The sequence below is a fragment of the Homarus americanus genome, unplaced genomic scaffold (genome assembly GCF_018991925.1).
Source record: "Homarus americanus isolate GMGI-L3 unplaced genomic scaffold, GMGI_Hamer_2.0 scaffold24694, whole genome shotgun sequence".
In the NCBI taxonomy this organism is placed as follows: Eukaryota; Metazoa; Arthropoda; class Malacostraca; order Decapoda; family Nephropidae; genus Homarus; species Homarus americanus.
In genome coordinates, this window is record NW_024732780.1 from 9,649,508 (window position 1) to 9,667,646 (window position 18,139).

Consider the following 18,139-nt stretch of genomic DNA (forward strand, 5'->3'; position numbering starts at 1 on the left):
GCAACTGTCAGGTCTCTCTGCATTTCTCACTTCTTGTAGATCAGAGTTCATGATTCTGACTTGAATGTTTTTAATTACAGCATTGGACAGGCCAAGGTCACGGTCAACATTTTCTTTCTTACATGCCTCATTGGCCAGTCTATCAGCACGGTCATGATACCTGATTCCGACATGGGACAGAATCCACACAAATTCGGTACGAAAGTTGTTCTCATTGGCAGTTATCACATTCCTTTTAATATCACATACAACTTTAGACATAGAGCCTGACGGGCTGTTCATTGATTTCAAAGCACTTTGAGAGTCACAGAATATTACCCCACCTCCATTTTCTTTGAGGTAGTCTGTGGCTAAGTAGATTCCAGTTAGTTCAGTTTGACATTTTTCCATTAATACTGAAGGGCCCCAGTTATCTCTTCCTCCCATAACTATTTACATATCTCCTGACTTCAATATCAAAAACTGTGCAGGCTAAGAAGTATATGCCAAAATTTTTCATAACAATCTCTTTTATTGCTCTTTCATACACATCTATTCTGCAATCCTAACGACTACTCTTGATTAGAATTGTCATGAGATTTCAAATGTGAACTCGGTAACACCAAACAAGTAATATTTAATGCTTAAAAAAAAATCAAAAATTTTACCATCTTTTGGAATCCAGACAATTTTCCTCATTTTATCATCAGAATACTCCTCTCACATGTTCTTCCTACTGTACATCAGTTTTCTAGGAAATGCGAGTTGCCATGTTTCATAGAAGCCGCCTACAGCCAGATTTGGTGAAAAATTCTTCTTTTAATTATAGCATTCTTTTCTGTATTTGTTGATTTTAAGTTCTTTCTTTGAGTTCTTCTTTATGAAATCCATATACACTCCTACATCTTAAGGATGTCCTTCTCAGTTTTCTTTCATCCATATCATTCCTAGGACCTTCTGTCCATATCTTTCGTGAAGTACATTTCACTGTTGATTTATTGGACTATCGTATTGGGGCAGCTAAAGAGGATGACATACATAGTCTTGAGTGAGCTGAAATGAGAATGATGGCTGTTTAATATGGTGTTAAGAGACAGGAAACTGTAGTCAGAGGTAGGGAGCATCTGGCTATTGAGAGTGTAATTAGGACATGGGGCTCATTGGACCCCATGCCCTTATGGACCACAAACTTGTTAGCATCATACACTCTCGGCTCAACCTCCATTTACCCCCATTCGTTCTTTTGGGAGTAAATTACATGCTACTCATCCAAATTTTTTAGGATCTATTTCCGACAAATAACTGTGATCAACTATACATGATGAATAAAAGCTATATGCCATTTGAAATACAATAAAACACATGAAGTAATACATAATATTACAAAATAAACACTATCCTTACTTGGTTAAAGGTAGCAGATGGAATTGTGATAGATTGTTGTAGCTACTGTACTACCCCAACAAGAGTGGTGTTGGATCTTCAAATGGCACAACTCCCATGCCACATTGTGCTGTGTATGTGGTGGGTGGATATAACAGTTCCTTTGATGTGCAGGCTCAATCACAAGCCCCTTAGGAGTTGCCTCAGAAAACAGGAGATTTGGAGTTTGTGTGCAGATTGAAAGTACAGTTGCAAAACAGCAGATGTCAAAGTCATTGTTGCTAATTGGGCTCCAAATCTCCAGTTCATAATGGGTCCCAAACTTAATGGTACACTCACATATTTATAATGTTGTACTGTACCAAGATCAATTAAATTTTTCTGTGGAAGGTTCTCAAAAATTCTAGAAGAATCTTTCTTTCTTGGGAACACCCAGATGATTATAAACTCAGTAGACAGTACGATGTACTGAATGTGTGATGGAAATGTGGTTGTGGTTGTGTTTTCTTGTGGTAAGTAATCACAGAGCACTATCCACCAATAAAATAGGGTCTAGCACATTTATTTTAACCAAACGTAATTCGATTTTGTATATGTTTATGAGGATATCTGTGTGTGCTCTGACATTTTGAATGTGTGTAATATTTGTATGCAATATTAGATGTAAAAAAGGTGTAAGAATGTTTGAGAAAAACTAACAGAATTGCAGGAAATGTATGACAGAAATTATTTGTCCAAATACTGGTCACCTTGATAACATGTAAACATATACAGTAGGTTAATATCTCCTTCACACACTTTTATTTAACAAAAGTAATGCTGTAGTTCAGTCGGTGTAGATATGATTATTCCTACAATGTGTTCAGCATTTAGATTTACTAATAACCACACTAGCACATGATGATGGGATGTGTAAGACGACAGCAGTCAACAAAATTTGGGGCCTTGTAGAAAAAGTATGCTCTGCTGCACCATATAATATAATTTATTGGAGTAATTAAGGCAAAATGTGGGTGTTTATTTGTTCTTTATTTCCAGCCACCCTGCATTAGGGTGAGATAATAATATGTACATTTTTACAGTACAGAGGGTCCCTGACTTATGAATGCCCAAGTTATAAACGCCCGCTGATTCAAACAGAGTTAAACTTGAAATTTACAGAATTGTATTTACTTGATGACATATTTTTTTTTTACTTTCATTTACTTATTTTGTCATTCTATTTCTTATTTTGTCCTAAATTAAGTGATTTTAGATGTATATAAGGACTTAGGCTATGATATAGTTGGATTTTAAACATTGTTTTGTAAGTATGGTATGCATATAGCATTTGTTCCGACTTACGTCCTCAGGGACAGAACCCATTCATAATTCGGGGACTCCCTAAATATATATATATATATATATGTATGTATGTATGTATGTATGTATATATATATATATATATATATATATATATATATATATATATATATATATATATATATATATATATATATATATATATATATATATATATATATCTATATATCTATATATATATATATATATATATATATATATATATATATATATATATATATATATATATATATATATATATATATATATATATATATATATATATACATACATATATATATATATATATATATATATATATATATATATATATATATATATATATATATATATATATATATATATATATATATATATATATATATATATAGATATAGAGATATATAGATATATATATATATATACATACATATACATATACATACAGCTGCTCCTCGACTTATGATGGGGTTCGGGACCCAAATCCAGGTCGTAAGTCAACTTCTACTTTTATTAATGATTCATTTTCTTTTATACAGTACAGGGTATTCATATATTTATTGAGGAGCGTGGCGGTTGAGCAGATACAGTGCTTGTCTCCTGTTCCAGCAGTCGGTGGTTCAATCTCCGGGCGCTCCCAGTTCATCCAACTGTAAATGGGAATCTTAAGTTTACAACTTGGAAAAGTAAAAGTGGTCGAGTGCAGTACTGACCATGCTGCCTCCTTGTGTACAGAAAGCTTAGTAGACAGTGTACTGTATGGGACCCACTTTCACTTTTTTTTTCATATATTTATCAAGAATATATTTTCTTACATAGGTGCTGTCAACATTTATAGTCATCATTTACTCCACTCCAATCTTTGTTGTGGTGATGATTCCAACCATGATCATCTACTACCTTGTGCAGGTAATACTTGTTGGAATTATTTGGGTGGGGGGGCTGTAAAACTATTTTATATATAAAACAAAAATATATGTACCTGTACTGCACTGCTTAACTTCAAAGTATAGGAGATAATAACCATACAGATGTAATGATATACTTTTTTTAGTATTAGCTGAAACATTATACTGTACTATATCCATGTAATGACAAACTTTGGCATCTATGACTGGCTGAAATATCATACTCTATACAGTACATAAATATACAGTATATGTATTGACAAACTTATGAATTTATAATGCAACAGTACCATGCATACATTGAGAGGTCAGAAAATGTGATTATGACAATCTAACTCCAACATACTGTACGTGAAAGCTCATCAAGAATGTAATTGCCATACTGGAGTCACTTGAGAGTACTGTATGGTCTCATTTATTACAAGATCCAGCTATGGGTCCACTTGACTTGGTACTGTACTTTGTTGTGGTTTTCTGCACCGTACTAGCTAGATCTTACTCCTTGTCTAGTTTATCTTCATTTGAAATTAAGGAGATATTTTATCAATATTTATATGTGCATAATAAGTATTCTAAAATCAATAAGTACTCTTGTAATCAATCAATGAGTTTATCACCAAAAACTGTGCATGGGAACTTGGGATATTTGAATGAAATCTACTTTTACCACATTGAAAATAAATCAGATTTTTCCTTCAATTTGCTGTTAACTATGGTTAAAGTTACTGCTGTTGTCACCAAATAACCACCTTGAAAAAATAAGCAACTGCAGGCAGGCGTCATTGTTTTCAGACTGGTTTTGTTCATTCATGTATTGCCTTGATACTATGAATAGTTGTTGCAGGCATGATGAAAAGTTCTTTGTATGATGCAAAAAAGAAGAAGAAAAAACTAGTAACTGAAGGTTTATATCCCTTATGCCACTTACCACAATTTGTAGGACAAGATACCCCCAAACGTGAAAAGATAACAATGATGTGGCTAATGGCCAGCTTAGCACCTACCACAAAACATATACTTTATATTAATTTGGTGCACAGAATATTGTATGCTTTTGCAATTTTTTAGTCTTTTGTCTTTTTTTTTTTTCTAGGTGTTATACGTGGCTACATCCAGACAACTGAAGCGTATTGAATCTGTGTCCCGTTCTCCTATCTACTCTCATTTCCAGGAGAGCATACAAGGTATGTATGTGTCAAGGATGATTCTTTTTAATGCAAATTGAAAAGATATTTTAACTGTTTAAAGTTGCATTAGTGTTTTCATTTTGAATCACTGCTATACAAATAAACTTAAGTAGCTTACATTCATTTGGGCCATCTCAAATTATTCTTAGAATATAATCTTCCTTTATCTGATGATAAAATTATCCACTCAATCTTTGTTCTCCTAAACACATAAATGGTACTAAGATACTGTATTGTGTTTTGGAAGATGTACAGTACATTGAATTCTCTTGTAACTTGATTTACAAGAAGAGACTTTGAGTTTCTTTACACGATTTTTTAAAGGAAATGTTGCCCCTCATACTTATCCCAGAAAATGCCTGTTCATGTGAATTTCCTTGTGTTTTGTTGTTAATGTGAGTGCCGTGAGGGTACAGGCACTAACTGGCTAGTCGTATGGCTTCTAAGGACCCAAGGCATTCTTTTCTTTTGCTAAGGTATACTTACTTTCTCCCTCCTTCCAGTCCTGTTTCCTGCTGTTGTGACTGTAAATTTAAGTGATATTACCACTGTATAAGGATTAATATGGGCCTAGACTGTCCCTAATGACCCTGTATTAAGCCAATTGATCTTATTGTGTTCCAGATGATAGGAATCATCCTATAGTGATCCAAATGATTGCATGGCATTGTAGATTATCCCATTTAAGGGAGAATGCACCGTAATATCCAAGATTATATATTAATAACAGATTCGTTTAATTTGTTCGCATGTGGGGTAAAATGTGAAATGAGAGTGAGTTTTGTTGAATATGAGCAGTCTTTGCCTCACTTGAGATGAATGCTGCTGAAGGCAATACATATACAGTGGGGTATGCTATAACGAATCTAATTGGTTCTAGAACCTTGTTCGTTATAGCATTCGTTCGTTATAGGATTAATCCGTTCCAGGCCCCCAAATACAACCACTTAACACTGAAAAATATAATATAAAATTGTAAAAATTGTAAAAAAGTGCATAAATATGCATCTAAACCCCTGAAATAAAGAATATCATTAATACTTGTAATAAAAAAACAATAAATTAGTAAAAAAAAAAAAATTTTTTTTTTTTAAATAATGTTCGTTGTAGGAGTTTCGTTCGTTATAGCATTCTCAATTTTATAGGTAAAACCGTTCGTTATAGGAATATTCGTAGTAGGATCCGTTCGTTATAGCATACCCCACTGTATGTGCTATTCTGATGGCAATAACACTAGTAGCATCACCATTTAGTAATGGTGATACTGCAGTCATGGCATATCTGTGATCATACTTAGTTAATATTAGTTGAGTCAGACAGACATTAATTCAGGTAGAGTATAAACATGTTTTGGTGAAATGTACAAATGTAGGTTCTTGAGATTGAATGCTTGTACAGCAAAATGGAGGAGTCTTTTGTGCAATGGCAGGCTAGATTAAATAATGCATCACCCATGAAAGATATAGTGTACTGTATAGTATAGTATAATATAATATAATAATAATTTCTTGTAATTTACTGACAGGGGCATCAACCATCCGGGCTTTTAATAAAAAGCAAGAATTCATCTTGGAGTCTGAGAAAAAAGTTGATTACAACCAAATTTGCTATTACCCAAGTGTAATGGCTAATAGGTAAGTGTTTAGTAATAAAGGTCAAAAGGAAATAAGATGTTCATTAGAAATTTGCAGTTGAAATTTCCTGAAAATGGTAAGTCTTTAATGCAACCTGAAAGTTATCCTCCTGAAACATTTTTTTTTTCAAATGATTGTTTTCATTAAAAAAATGCTTTATGTATGTTACCAAATTTAAGATTTTAGTGGCTAGGTATGGCAGTAACAGGACTAGGATTAGGTGTGGTGATACATTAACAGGACTAAATAATGTTTCATAGGCTTTATGACATGTATTCCCATCAGTATTAGGAGAACATTAGCAGTAAAGCAACATTGTAATTAAGTGTTTATGGTTTAGTACAGGCATGGGCAACCTGCGGCCCAGACCATGTGTTTATGCTACCTGCGGAGTGATTGAGAAATTCTATTTAATGTGGCCTGCGGTTCAGATAGAAGCAGCCAGTTTATGGTGAGCAAAGCAATATTTATTAAAAGAATAATCTTCACACAAAGTTCTTACTGTTTCATAATCTAAGAGTAAGTAACTGCGAAAATTTAACCGTGAAATAAGTATATACAGTAATTAATACAAACATTTTACCTTGTGTGAGTTTACAGGCCACGTTTGGTGCGGTCTGTTTGATGGATTAGCTGCTATATGGCAGTGGGTCACTTGGGAATTAACTAAGGTTGGGTAAGTCCAAGTTGGGTCATGGACGGTGGTCACACAGGGTTTAACTAATTAGGTACTTCCAGAATAACACAAAAAAACACCTAAATCGGACCTCAGAAACCTATAGTTGGCAAGTAATTAGCATTGAAATAATGTAATTAAAATTTTGAAGCGTAATTGCGAACACTATTACCCTGCAATCGAATCGTGGATCATAGATTTGGAATCGGCGTGCTCAGGAATACCTATACAGTGGTCCCTTGTTTAAAAAACACAATTCGTTCCACAGAGTCATTCGTTAAGCGAAAATTTCGTTAACCGAATCTATTATTTCAATGGGTGTAAAGTCCTGGGAATTAGGGATAGAAATCCCTTACCAGGCTAATCAGGTTCTTAATAAAGGAAAGTCAAGGACCATGGTTTTCTGAGGAATAACAAACAACCGTTTGAGATTGACATCTCTTTACTATAAAAAATATAACACAAAACTCTGACACCACTCAACAAACATCAAATAATTACGGGAGTCAAACAATTAATACAGTCAATAGTTAATGGAGTTAATCAATTAAGGGAAGCAAACAATTAAAGGAATCAAACAATTAATGGGAGTCAGCAATTAATGGATTCAAACAATTAAATGGAGTCAACAATTGATAGAATCGAACAATAAAGGGGAGTCCGCAATTAATGGAATCAAACGACCATAGAATCAAACAATGAACAGATATTTCCTACGGCAGTGGCCCTGGGGGAAGGTTCTGGAACACGGTGATGCACACTCAGGGTAGGGAAGCGTCCATTCAACTCCACACTCGAGCGACAGCGGCCGATTGTCTTGAAATAGCAGGAGAACACCGGGTCACAGACGGAATGAGATGAATTGACGGTCGTGGTATGTGGTAGTGGTAGATGACCAGAGAATTGACAGTCGATAGGTGAAGGTCTGGGGACACAGCCCACAAGTCCAGGACCTATGATGAGATCACAGCCAGAATTTGACTAACAGCGGGGTAGCTAAATAGTGACTGTATGGCGGCTGGGTTGAATCTAACGGTGACCCAGATAGTTGCTGCCGTTCTCATCTCTGTCCAATCGCCCCAAGTGTCGTCCTCACCAGCAAACGAGAGAGTTATCAGCGGTAACGAGCAGGAAGATCGTTTCCGCCCTTACAATGGGATATTGGGTAATTGGTTCCAACTCACAGAAAAGTACTTACAAAGTATAAACAAAATGCAGTACAGTACACTTACTTTGAGGTGTGTATGTAGAATGTTGCTGGTTGATGATGATGTGCCAAAAGGGTTGTTACATAAAAGAGGAAAAGGTTGATTATAAACTGAAAATATCATAAGGTGGATGTGACGATAAACTGCTTTACTGTCCGTGCTAATACAATAATACGATTACTTATGGGTTAGGTAGGATATATAAATTTTTGTGTGTTGGCCCACAGAAACTACCTAAATCGTAATGCGGGCCATGACTGAGGAAAGTTTGCCCATGCCTGGTTTAGTAGATAATTTCCTAACTTAATGTTATTTGTCTGAAAAATGTTATTGTATTTACAGATGGCTTGCAATTCGACTCGAGACCATTGGCAACATACTGACATTCTCTGCAGCGTTATTTGCAGTCATGAGCCGGGGCACCATTAGTGGGGGAATAGTGGGGTTGTCTGTCAGCTATGCTCTTTCTGTAAGTCTTGTTTCAGCAAATGGCTATAAATTTATGAGCAGCATTTCATCCTGCTTTTTATTTTTTTTAAATATTCATGCCCACTTTGCCTCTCTCAAATGCTAAGAGAAAAACACGAGACAGAAAGTACCTCTTTGAGTAATATCCATAGGTTTCAAGTCGGCTGTGAATTACATAAACCCACGTAAAAGAATAATTAAATAAATAAAACACACAGCAACTTTTCACAATTTAATTGAGAAATATAAACTTCTGCTTCAAGATTCTGACATTGCCTACAGTAAATGGCTGAGGACATCACAGTTATAAATATTATTGTGGAATCGGTAACTTAAATAATGGTCTGTACATGTTTACTATCAACTCCATACTTTATCAGCTGTGAGAAAAAGTACTCTCCTCAGTGACACTTAATGGTTTCAAGTCTGACAACAGAGACATTGTCCCCAAGCAAAAAAAAAAAAAAATAATTTAATACACAACCACTATCCAGTACATGTACTGTATATACTTTAAATTATAAGCTGAAGCCAAATTAGCATGAAATATTTGCAAGTTTTATCTCAGTTCTTTGTTTTGCTTTACTTCTTAATCTCTTCATTACAAATTACTGAATCCATACATATACTTTAAAAATTTTGGTTAAAATTAATCTCCTCATATTATTTTAACTCCTCAAAAAGAAATATTGTTCTATTTTCAAGCTCCTCCTCTTCTGTGTTTGATGTAACAGCAATGTATCCTTGGTTTAGGTGACACAAACACTGAATTGGCTGGTTCGTATGTCATCTGATGTGGAGACCAACATAGTAGCTGTAGAACGCATTAAAGAATACACTGAGGCTCAACAGGAAGCACCATGGGAAATGCCCATCAATCAGCCTAACCAGGTATGAAATTTAAAATATTAAAAATGGTAAACTATTGTTTAGATATTTTAACATAATCTTTTGTATTCAATTTGAAGTCAACTCAAGCTAATCAGATATGACAATGAAACACTTTTAGACCTGAATAATGACCAGTGTTTTCTGATAAATCTGTTCATTTTACAGCTTTAGACCTAAGTGTGGCATTAGAAGTAAACAGAGCATGCCAAACCAATACACCAGACAATATACCAATCATGTGTACTGTATTTACAGAATTGGCCTGAAGAAGGAGTTGTAGAATTCAACAAATACTCTACCAGATATCGTGAGGGGCTTGATTTAGTAGTGAGAGACATAGATTGTAAGATTACGAAAGGAGAGAAGGTCAGAAGTTACAGTATTTCTATATATTGTGTTTTTTTATACTTAATGTTAGTGATAAAGTGTACTCAGATTATGAAGTAAATGGCAATATAAGTTGTATGAAAGTAATTTTTTCTCTATAGTTTTAAATATAAAGGTAATTGATTATTTCAGGTTGGAATTGTTGGAAGAACTGGTGCTGGTAAATCATCGTTGACACTAGCATTGTTCCGGATCATAGAATCGGCTGGAGGGAGCATCATCATCGATAATGTCAACATATCTAAGATTGGCCTTCATGATTTGCGTTCACGTCTGACTATAATTCCACAAGTAGGTCCACCTGTCCCTACACGGTATACAGTACCTTGGCACATTATGCACTGGGATGACACCTGTAGAACTTCTTCCACACACACATGACCTTCAGATTATTTTATCAAGACCCCTTTTCACCCTTACCTTATCACTGTATCTCCCTGTTTCATCACACTTTTTGTTATATGTCAAGAAATAGACTACGGGTATTCTTAATTGCTTGTATTATTTGGTTTTCTTATGTTTTAAATATTTTCATGTCAATAAATCTTTAATTACTGTACTTGATAGTCCAGTGAACAAAATGATTTCATGTCCCATTCACAAGTATTGTATGTATATTATTGGCTATGTGTACCAGTCAACTTTTGAAGAAACTCATTGTCACATTTCATTTACATTAAATGGTATAATACTCTCCCAGAAAAAGAAAAAACTTCAATACAACATTCTTAAGTTCATCTGAGTTTATTGGGTTACATATATTTCCTACAACTTCAGTTTTACTTATGGTTCATAACTGCACAGCCTCCTTGTTTGAGTAGAAGCATAAACTTGAGCCTTTACAACACGAGTGGTACTGACTTAGTGGTGCTGCGAGACATTTGTTAGGAAATAATAATGTCCCTGGAGGCCTGAGGCACCTACTGATTATGTTTATAGTTTTCAAATCCACTTATGCATTATGGCAGAAAATTAGCATTGATATTTTACAGTTTATTTTTCCTTTATTTTCATAAGTTGTAAGATACAAAAATTTTAGTTCTGTATTTCCTTGCCATTGCACTTTTTAGCCTTTACAGATGCAGACAATAATGAGAATATTAATTTTATTTTTTTAGATTCTCCTCATTTCACCTTTTAAGTGATACAGTAAACATTAAGTGGTGCATTTATAAAAATAAATAGCTTTTAGAATGTAAACTTAAGGAAAGGTGTTGTTTCATAGGATCCTGTGTTGTTCAGTGGGACACTGCGTCTGAATCTGGACCCATTTAATAAGTATGAGGATGCCAAAGTTTGGTCAGCGCTAGAATTGTCTCACCTCAAGGAGTTTGTGTCTGGTCTGTCAAATGGTCTTCAGTTCGAAGTATCAGAAGGTGGAGAGAACCTCAGGTGAGATGTAATGTCACAGTATAAGGTCTGACAAAGTAGATGTAACCTTAGATAATTTTTAATTAAGTTTTAATACTGTGTATAATTACCCTAATTAATAAATGTCCATTCTTGAGTTGTACAATAACTTTATATTGCTACTACTGTACAGGTATATGCCCTTAATATAGTTTCAGTAGATCAATATAAAGTAAATTCCCAAATTAGGGTTAAAAATTTAAAAACATTCTATTTCATAATAATAATACGTATAATCAACAACATGAAGCTTATTTTTCTTTGTTATAAGCTTATCTACATTATGAAAGGGTAATTTTAAAAATTCTACCTAGATTAAAAATTAAATTGTCAACTCATGGAATCATCTTGCAGTAACTTTTTATGAATATTTTTTCTCAAATCCTGTTTTTATTCTCTCTTTACTTAACAATCTGTGTAACAGTTTATAAATTTTGTCAACTTATTTTGAATGAGGGTAAAAGCATCATAACGTAACAGACAGTTTTTAATTTGGATATGTATAAAAGACTGCAGTACTTGTATTGATTTGTAATAATAGTTAATTCAGACAATAGATCCACTATTCAAAAAACATACAAGCAATGTTCTTCCTTGTGATCATTACTTCACTAGAGACATGTATGAGGGATGGTTTGCCTTTGGAGCCATTTGATTATGGTACTGTAGTGGTTAGTTTTTTTATTTGTTATTTTTTTTTCAGTGTTGGTCAGAGACAGCTAGTTTGTCTGGCTCGAGCTCTCCTGCGTAAAACCCGTGTGTTAATCTTGGATGAGGCCACAGCTGCAGTTGATATGGAAACAGACAACCTCATCCAGCAAACTATAGGACGAGAGTTTGCAGACTGCACAGTCATTACCATTGCCCATAGACTTAACACCATCATGGATGCAACAAGGTAAGAAGTATGAAGTTATGCAATACATAAAATTTTCAGGTAGATGACCAAGCTGCTTGGATTCTTAGTTCATATTCTGCTGCAATAGGAGAAGGTTGCTCACTCGCTAGGTACAATTTTTGTTGTGCAGAACATAATCCGCTGGATAATGATGAAGTAAAGTGGCAAATGACTTTGCCATGAGAGAGGAGAGGAAAGAGAGAAGGAAAGAATAGAAATGGGAAGTAAAGTAGTAGGGAGTAATAGCAGAGGGGCTGTCCACATAGCTGAGTCGAGGTGATTGGTTGGGGTTGTAGCGATACACAGCAAGCGCCCACTCACTCAAGGAAAGCTGGGAGGGGGCTAAGCCAGCTAGACATTCATTTGTGTATTGTGTGTTAATTTATTATATATATAATTTTTTTTTTTTTTTTTTTTATGGGGATTAGCCCACCCGGGCACAGGTCACTGACCCACATCGGGGCCTGGGGGGCGAAAATTTAATAATAATAGTAATTCATAGTAAATAAAATTTATAATAAAAAGTAAAATAAAATAATATTAATAATAACAACACTGTAATAATGATAATAAAGAAAAGAAAAACAATAATCAATAGTGAGAAATGCTATATGTATAGTATGTTGTGTCGTCAATAGTAAGAGAAACAATTGAGATCCTGCAATTGTGTGTAAATGAGGCAGAAAGACAGATCAGCAACCTGGGACTTGTGGTTTCTTCTTCTTTTAACTGGGAGAAGATTGGATCCTCTAACTCTTAAAGTTTGCTCCAAACTCTCTGATCTTGGCTGTGTGTGTGTGTGTTCAGTGGTTCAATATTGTATAGTTCATGAAGTTCTTGTATTTTGGTGGTGTATGGGGGAAGTTCCTTTGATGCTCTACGGATAGCTTTGTTTTGTACTTCTTCAAGTTTAAGTTGACTGGTTCTGCTGATTGTACTGAGTGGTATTGGTGGGTACTCCAGGTGGGGGCGGACAAGTGCTTTGAATAAGTGTAGTTGAATGTTGGTGTCCATTTTGATGAATCTTCGTAGTTTTGTGAGTTGTAATTAGGCAAGTATTTTGCGTTGTGTTGTGTGTTTTTCTATGCCTGTTCTTGTCATTATGAGTCCCAGTATTTTGCCTTCGTTGGAGTATTTTATATGTTCGTTGTTGACTGTGATTGGTGCTGGGTTTGTTTTGGCAATGTGAATCCAAGAATACAGTGTTAAGCAGTGTTAAGACATAAAAAGTGTACTGTACATTCAGCAAGTGGGAAACACCTTCAGGTCATGAGACCCACTAATTACCCCCTACCCCGACAAATGAGAGAAGAGTTTATATACACTGGATGATCTGACATTGCATCAGATCAGGTCAATAACATGAGCCACTAATTCCCAACCCCACTTCCATCGCAAGTGTTAAGATGTAAAAAGTGATTACAGTTATGTATTACATTCAGCAGAGTGGACAATGTCTGCCTACTCTAGCATCTGCTAGTGGGTACAGTACAGGTATAATAGTAGTATACATTATTTTGTTTACAGTATTAACAGTATATTATATGTGTATGCATTACCATATACAGTATATCAGTATTTAAAAAAAAATTTTAACACTTCCTCTCTACTAACCCCAACTTTACTTTACTTCCATAATATTCTTTGTCTCTAATTCATCACTCATATATATATACTATACTGAACATACACTATTTTTTGCAGGGTTCTGGTTCTGGACAAAGGAGAAATCAAGGAATTTGACACCCCTGCTACCCTATTAAATAACAAGAATTCCATATTTTATGGGATGGCCAAAGATGCTGGTCTTGTTTGATTGTGAAGTTGTGAAATTTTTAACAAAGAGACAAACTTTTCATACATACATGACAGTACTTAACTGGGTACTTACAACACATGGTAGATCTCCACATTATTCTGAAAATTACATGCATACACTGTAAGTCCTCGTTTGACGTTGCCCCCGACAACGTTGTTTCATTATAACATCGCTACTCTTTAGATACCCATGATTCCAGCAACGTCCCGACTGATTCGTTATAACGTCGTCATCAACTACTTTGTATGGCGCATCACACACTCATCTTGGCGCGCTACGCTCTCTCGCGGAACGTCCCCAAGTGTCCTTAATAGTCTTTGTTAGGCTTCCACAGCGTACGTGTATGCATTAGTGTTTTTGCTATAAATACTGTACTGTAACCATTTGAAATGGCTTCCAAGTGCTCATCAAGTGGTAGTGATGCTAGTGTTGTGAAGAAGCAATGGAAGACCATACAGTAAGCCTTGCTACAAAAATGGAGGTTTTAAACCCACCACACACTTGCTCCACCTCTGCCCATCAGTGAGTACAATTCAAAATGATTTAGTTTATTTATCTTTTTGGATGTATAATATATGCTATTTTTTATAAAAAAATTCCATTGAATTTATGTATATGTAACATATTTTATGGGGCAAAGGGAGGCTGGGGAACATTGTTTTTTGTTAACTTTGTGTTTTTCAAGAACGTAACCATAACGTTAAGCGAGGACTTACTATGATCTCAAAGAAAAAGAGATACAGTACATGATTGCATATTGATAAATACATGTTCTTGATATCAGACATGCAGTCCCAAATTCAGGAAGGTGTGTTTTTAAATAATATATGTGATTGTGAAGTAAGAGATACCTCATCCCAAATTAACCAAGTGTTCAGTATGCATGATCCAGAATTAGAATGTGTTCAGTGTGTATGATCCTCAATTTAAATGTGTTAAGTGAGTTGAATCTGTTACCAAAGAAAGTCACCTACTTGTGTAAGAAAGGCCATGGGAAATAGAGAATGGAGGTTGTGATAATGTAATCCATGAAAAGGAGAAAGAAAGCCATAAGATAAGTAGAAAAAAGTAAAGGAAGCCATAAGTTGTCCCTCCTTCTGGATTATGATTGGTAGGTAACATGGGAGATGTAATTTAGGAATTATGTACTTGGTTAATTATGAAGGGACTCCTCAGTTGACCTGAGCTTTTGCTTGTAAGTTATTAATGGAAAATATTTATATCAATTTCCTTCATGAAAATATACAGACATGTACAATGTTGCAGAATATGTATATTGGAAGAACTTAGTACAGTACAATTATTATTGTGCAATTGTAATATTTAAGTCTCATAAATTCTCATGAACACCATGATGTATAACTAACTGCAGTTTTAATCCAATTCAGTTATGCCTTTCAGCACTTGTGATCTTACATTGCCTAAAATTTTCAATGTATCTTTTAGCATATAATTGATATTACTATGAATGACTAACCCCTGTGTGACATCTTGTGCTGAGGTGCACCAAAGTGTCAAAATAATTTGCCACACTGCCTGTAGGTACAGTGTGTGATTATATGTATGACAGGGTGTCCATAAAGTCCCATTCTAATTTCAAACTTTTATTATGGCATAAAATATTGAAATGCAGTTTTTGGCATTTGCTTAGGTGAAAAACAAAACTTGAATAGTTACTTCTTCAAATGCAAAAAAAAGCTGCATTTCAATATTTTCTTCCGTTTGCACATAATTAAAGTTTGAAATTAGAATGGGACTTTATGGACACCCTGTATTTAAGTAGTTACTGCAATATTGTTCAACCTAGGGAATCTTCTTGTAGCTAAGAAGTAAAATTAGTGTTATTACCATTCTTGTAATTACATTGAATAATGTTCTAAAAATTAATTCATATGGTTGTTTTTCTGTTTATTAAAGTCATCATATTAACTCTGAAGATTTATGTTCCACTTTTTTGTTTAGTACTTAGAGTACTGTGATGTTATATATATCTTAGAAAGTATTTGAGTTGTGGAATATAGGGAAACTGATAAGTAGACTGACAATGAGAAATGTTGCAATATGTAAGTGCATTAATGATGATGAATGCATTTGATTGAGATGGAAAAGATTATATTTAGAAGATATTTCTGTATGTTGATGTAGCATTCATCTATCACAAGGTTAAAGCATCAATGAGGAAACAAGATAATTGTAGACTGAAATTTATATATTGGACCTAAAACAGTGGGCTGATATTAGTCAACAGATGTTTAAAAGGTTGCATAGGATGTGTGGTGATAAGAACAGTAACTGAATGTTTAGGAAAGAGTATGTGGGGTGGGCAGAAAGTCTGGATACCCTCCCCAAATAAAAATTATGTACAGTAGTTAAAACAACTATCTGTGCATACTTTTTGGGAAACAATAAGAGACCATGGACGATAAATTTAGGTATATGAGGGCTGTCATTGGTCACACATTAAATTTCGGAGCATATCGACCCCTACCTGCACAGATAGTTGTTTTAGCTACTGTACATGAAAAAACAATTTTACTGCATATTAACACTTTACTTAATTTGACACACACCAACAAATGGTTCAATTAAAAATACATAATCTCTGTCTGTTCACTATCCTTTCCATGTCAGGATGATTTATTTTCATGGCTTCATGGATTATCAGTTGAACCTTTTGTTAGTCTGTGTTGATATGAAAATAAATAGGTAAATGTCAATGTTGCTGTAAAATCAATCTTTCATGTACATTATCATTATTTGAAGTGGGGGACCAGACATTATGCCCTCTCTTTATACCCTCTTTCCTCAACATTAATTTACTTATCACCACACATCATAAGTAAACCTTTAAAACATGTGTTGAATTATTGTATGATACATGATATTATGACCAAAATGTTTGAGGTCCAACTATATATAAATTTCAGTCAACAATTAGCTCTTTTCCTTGCTGTTGCTACAAATTGGGAAAATTAAAGTGAACATTTAACTTTGTGTAAATGTTTATGGATCCTTGATGGATTAATAAAAATAAATTAATTTAGAATGCTTTTCTTTTTCCCAAAATTACAAAGTTCTTTCATTAAGACACACAAAGGGGATCGACTGAACTTTCATGACCTGGGCGAGCAACTGGACTTTAGGCACCTGTGGGAACCAACTTAATTTTAGACACCCAAGGGAGCATCTGAACTTTAGGGACCTGGGGATCACTTAAACTTAAGTTACATTGAGATAAGTTGCGTTGGGTCAAGTTAGATTAGTTAACATAAGTCACATAGATGCATCATGGTGGTATACAAATTTACTTACATCTAAATAACCTGGTTAAAATGGAAATTAGGAAGTAATTATAATAAAGAAGTACTGTATTATATAAGGAAGTAATATTACAGTAGAACGTTGATTTAAAGCTATTCAATTTAAGATTATTGATTTAAAGCGACACCCACAATTATGGACAATGTTTTAATTTAAAGCGAATCTCCTATTTTGCACGAATCAATCTGGCTCATCATATTTAAAATTTTGTGCCTAATGTTTCTCTGGGCATGCTACACTGTCCTAAGGGCAAAGCTGTACTGTACACATACTCAAAATAATGTATAGTACCAAATGATTACTAAAATTTTTGTCCAGTGCAAACTATAGCATGTTTATACCAGTATTCAAATTAATTACTATCATAAGAATTCCAGTAATGTAAATTATATTCACCCCGGTCACTTCTGTGACATTTTATAAGAGAAAAACTTAAAGTCACTCTTAAGGACAGATAAATAAGCACTAGACCTTGGCATCAACTGTCAAACATATCATCTTGTGGGGTATGTGGTATTTGGTTCACACTCAGGATGGGATGGAGAAAGGAAACTCACAATGTGCTCTCTGTAAACATGTTGTATTGGATATACAATGCAGCTTGGTGCTGGTGTAACGACCACAGTCTT

The 18,139-nt window shown here is 34.5% G+C and overlaps 1 protein-coding gene across 3 annotated transcripts in view; it reads left to right on the forward strand.

The window, feature by feature from the left end:
- LOC121869088 (multidrug resistance-associated protein 1-like) overlaps nucleotides 1–17,232 on the forward strand; it is a 55,242-nt gene extending 38,010 nt beyond the window's left edge. For all 3 annotated transcript variants that reach the window (XM_042370236.1, XM_042370238.1, XM_042370239.1), the window contains 10 exons: nucleotides 3,523–3,612; nucleotides 4,705–4,795; nucleotides 6,324–6,432; nucleotides 8,659–8,785; nucleotides 9,538–9,675; nucleotides 9,931–10,041; nucleotides 10,195–10,353; nucleotides 11,288–11,454; nucleotides 12,176–12,370; nucleotides 14,075–17,232. In XM_042370236.1, coding sequence (XP_042226170.1) covers nucleotides 3,523–3,612; nucleotides 4,705–4,795; nucleotides 6,324–6,432; nucleotides 8,659–8,785; nucleotides 9,538–9,675; nucleotides 9,931–10,041; nucleotides 10,195–10,353; nucleotides 11,288–11,454; nucleotides 12,176–12,370; nucleotides 14,075–14,186 — 1,299 coding nt within the window. In that variant the 3' untranslated portion in view covers nucleotides 14,187–17,232. The remainder of the gene's footprint in view (nucleotides 1–3,522; nucleotides 3,613–4,704; nucleotides 4,796–6,323; nucleotides 6,433–8,658; nucleotides 8,786–9,537; nucleotides 9,676–9,930; nucleotides 10,042–10,194; nucleotides 10,354–11,287; nucleotides 11,455–12,175; nucleotides 12,371–14,074) is intronic.
- Nucleotides 17,233–18,139: the final 907 nt, after the last annotated feature.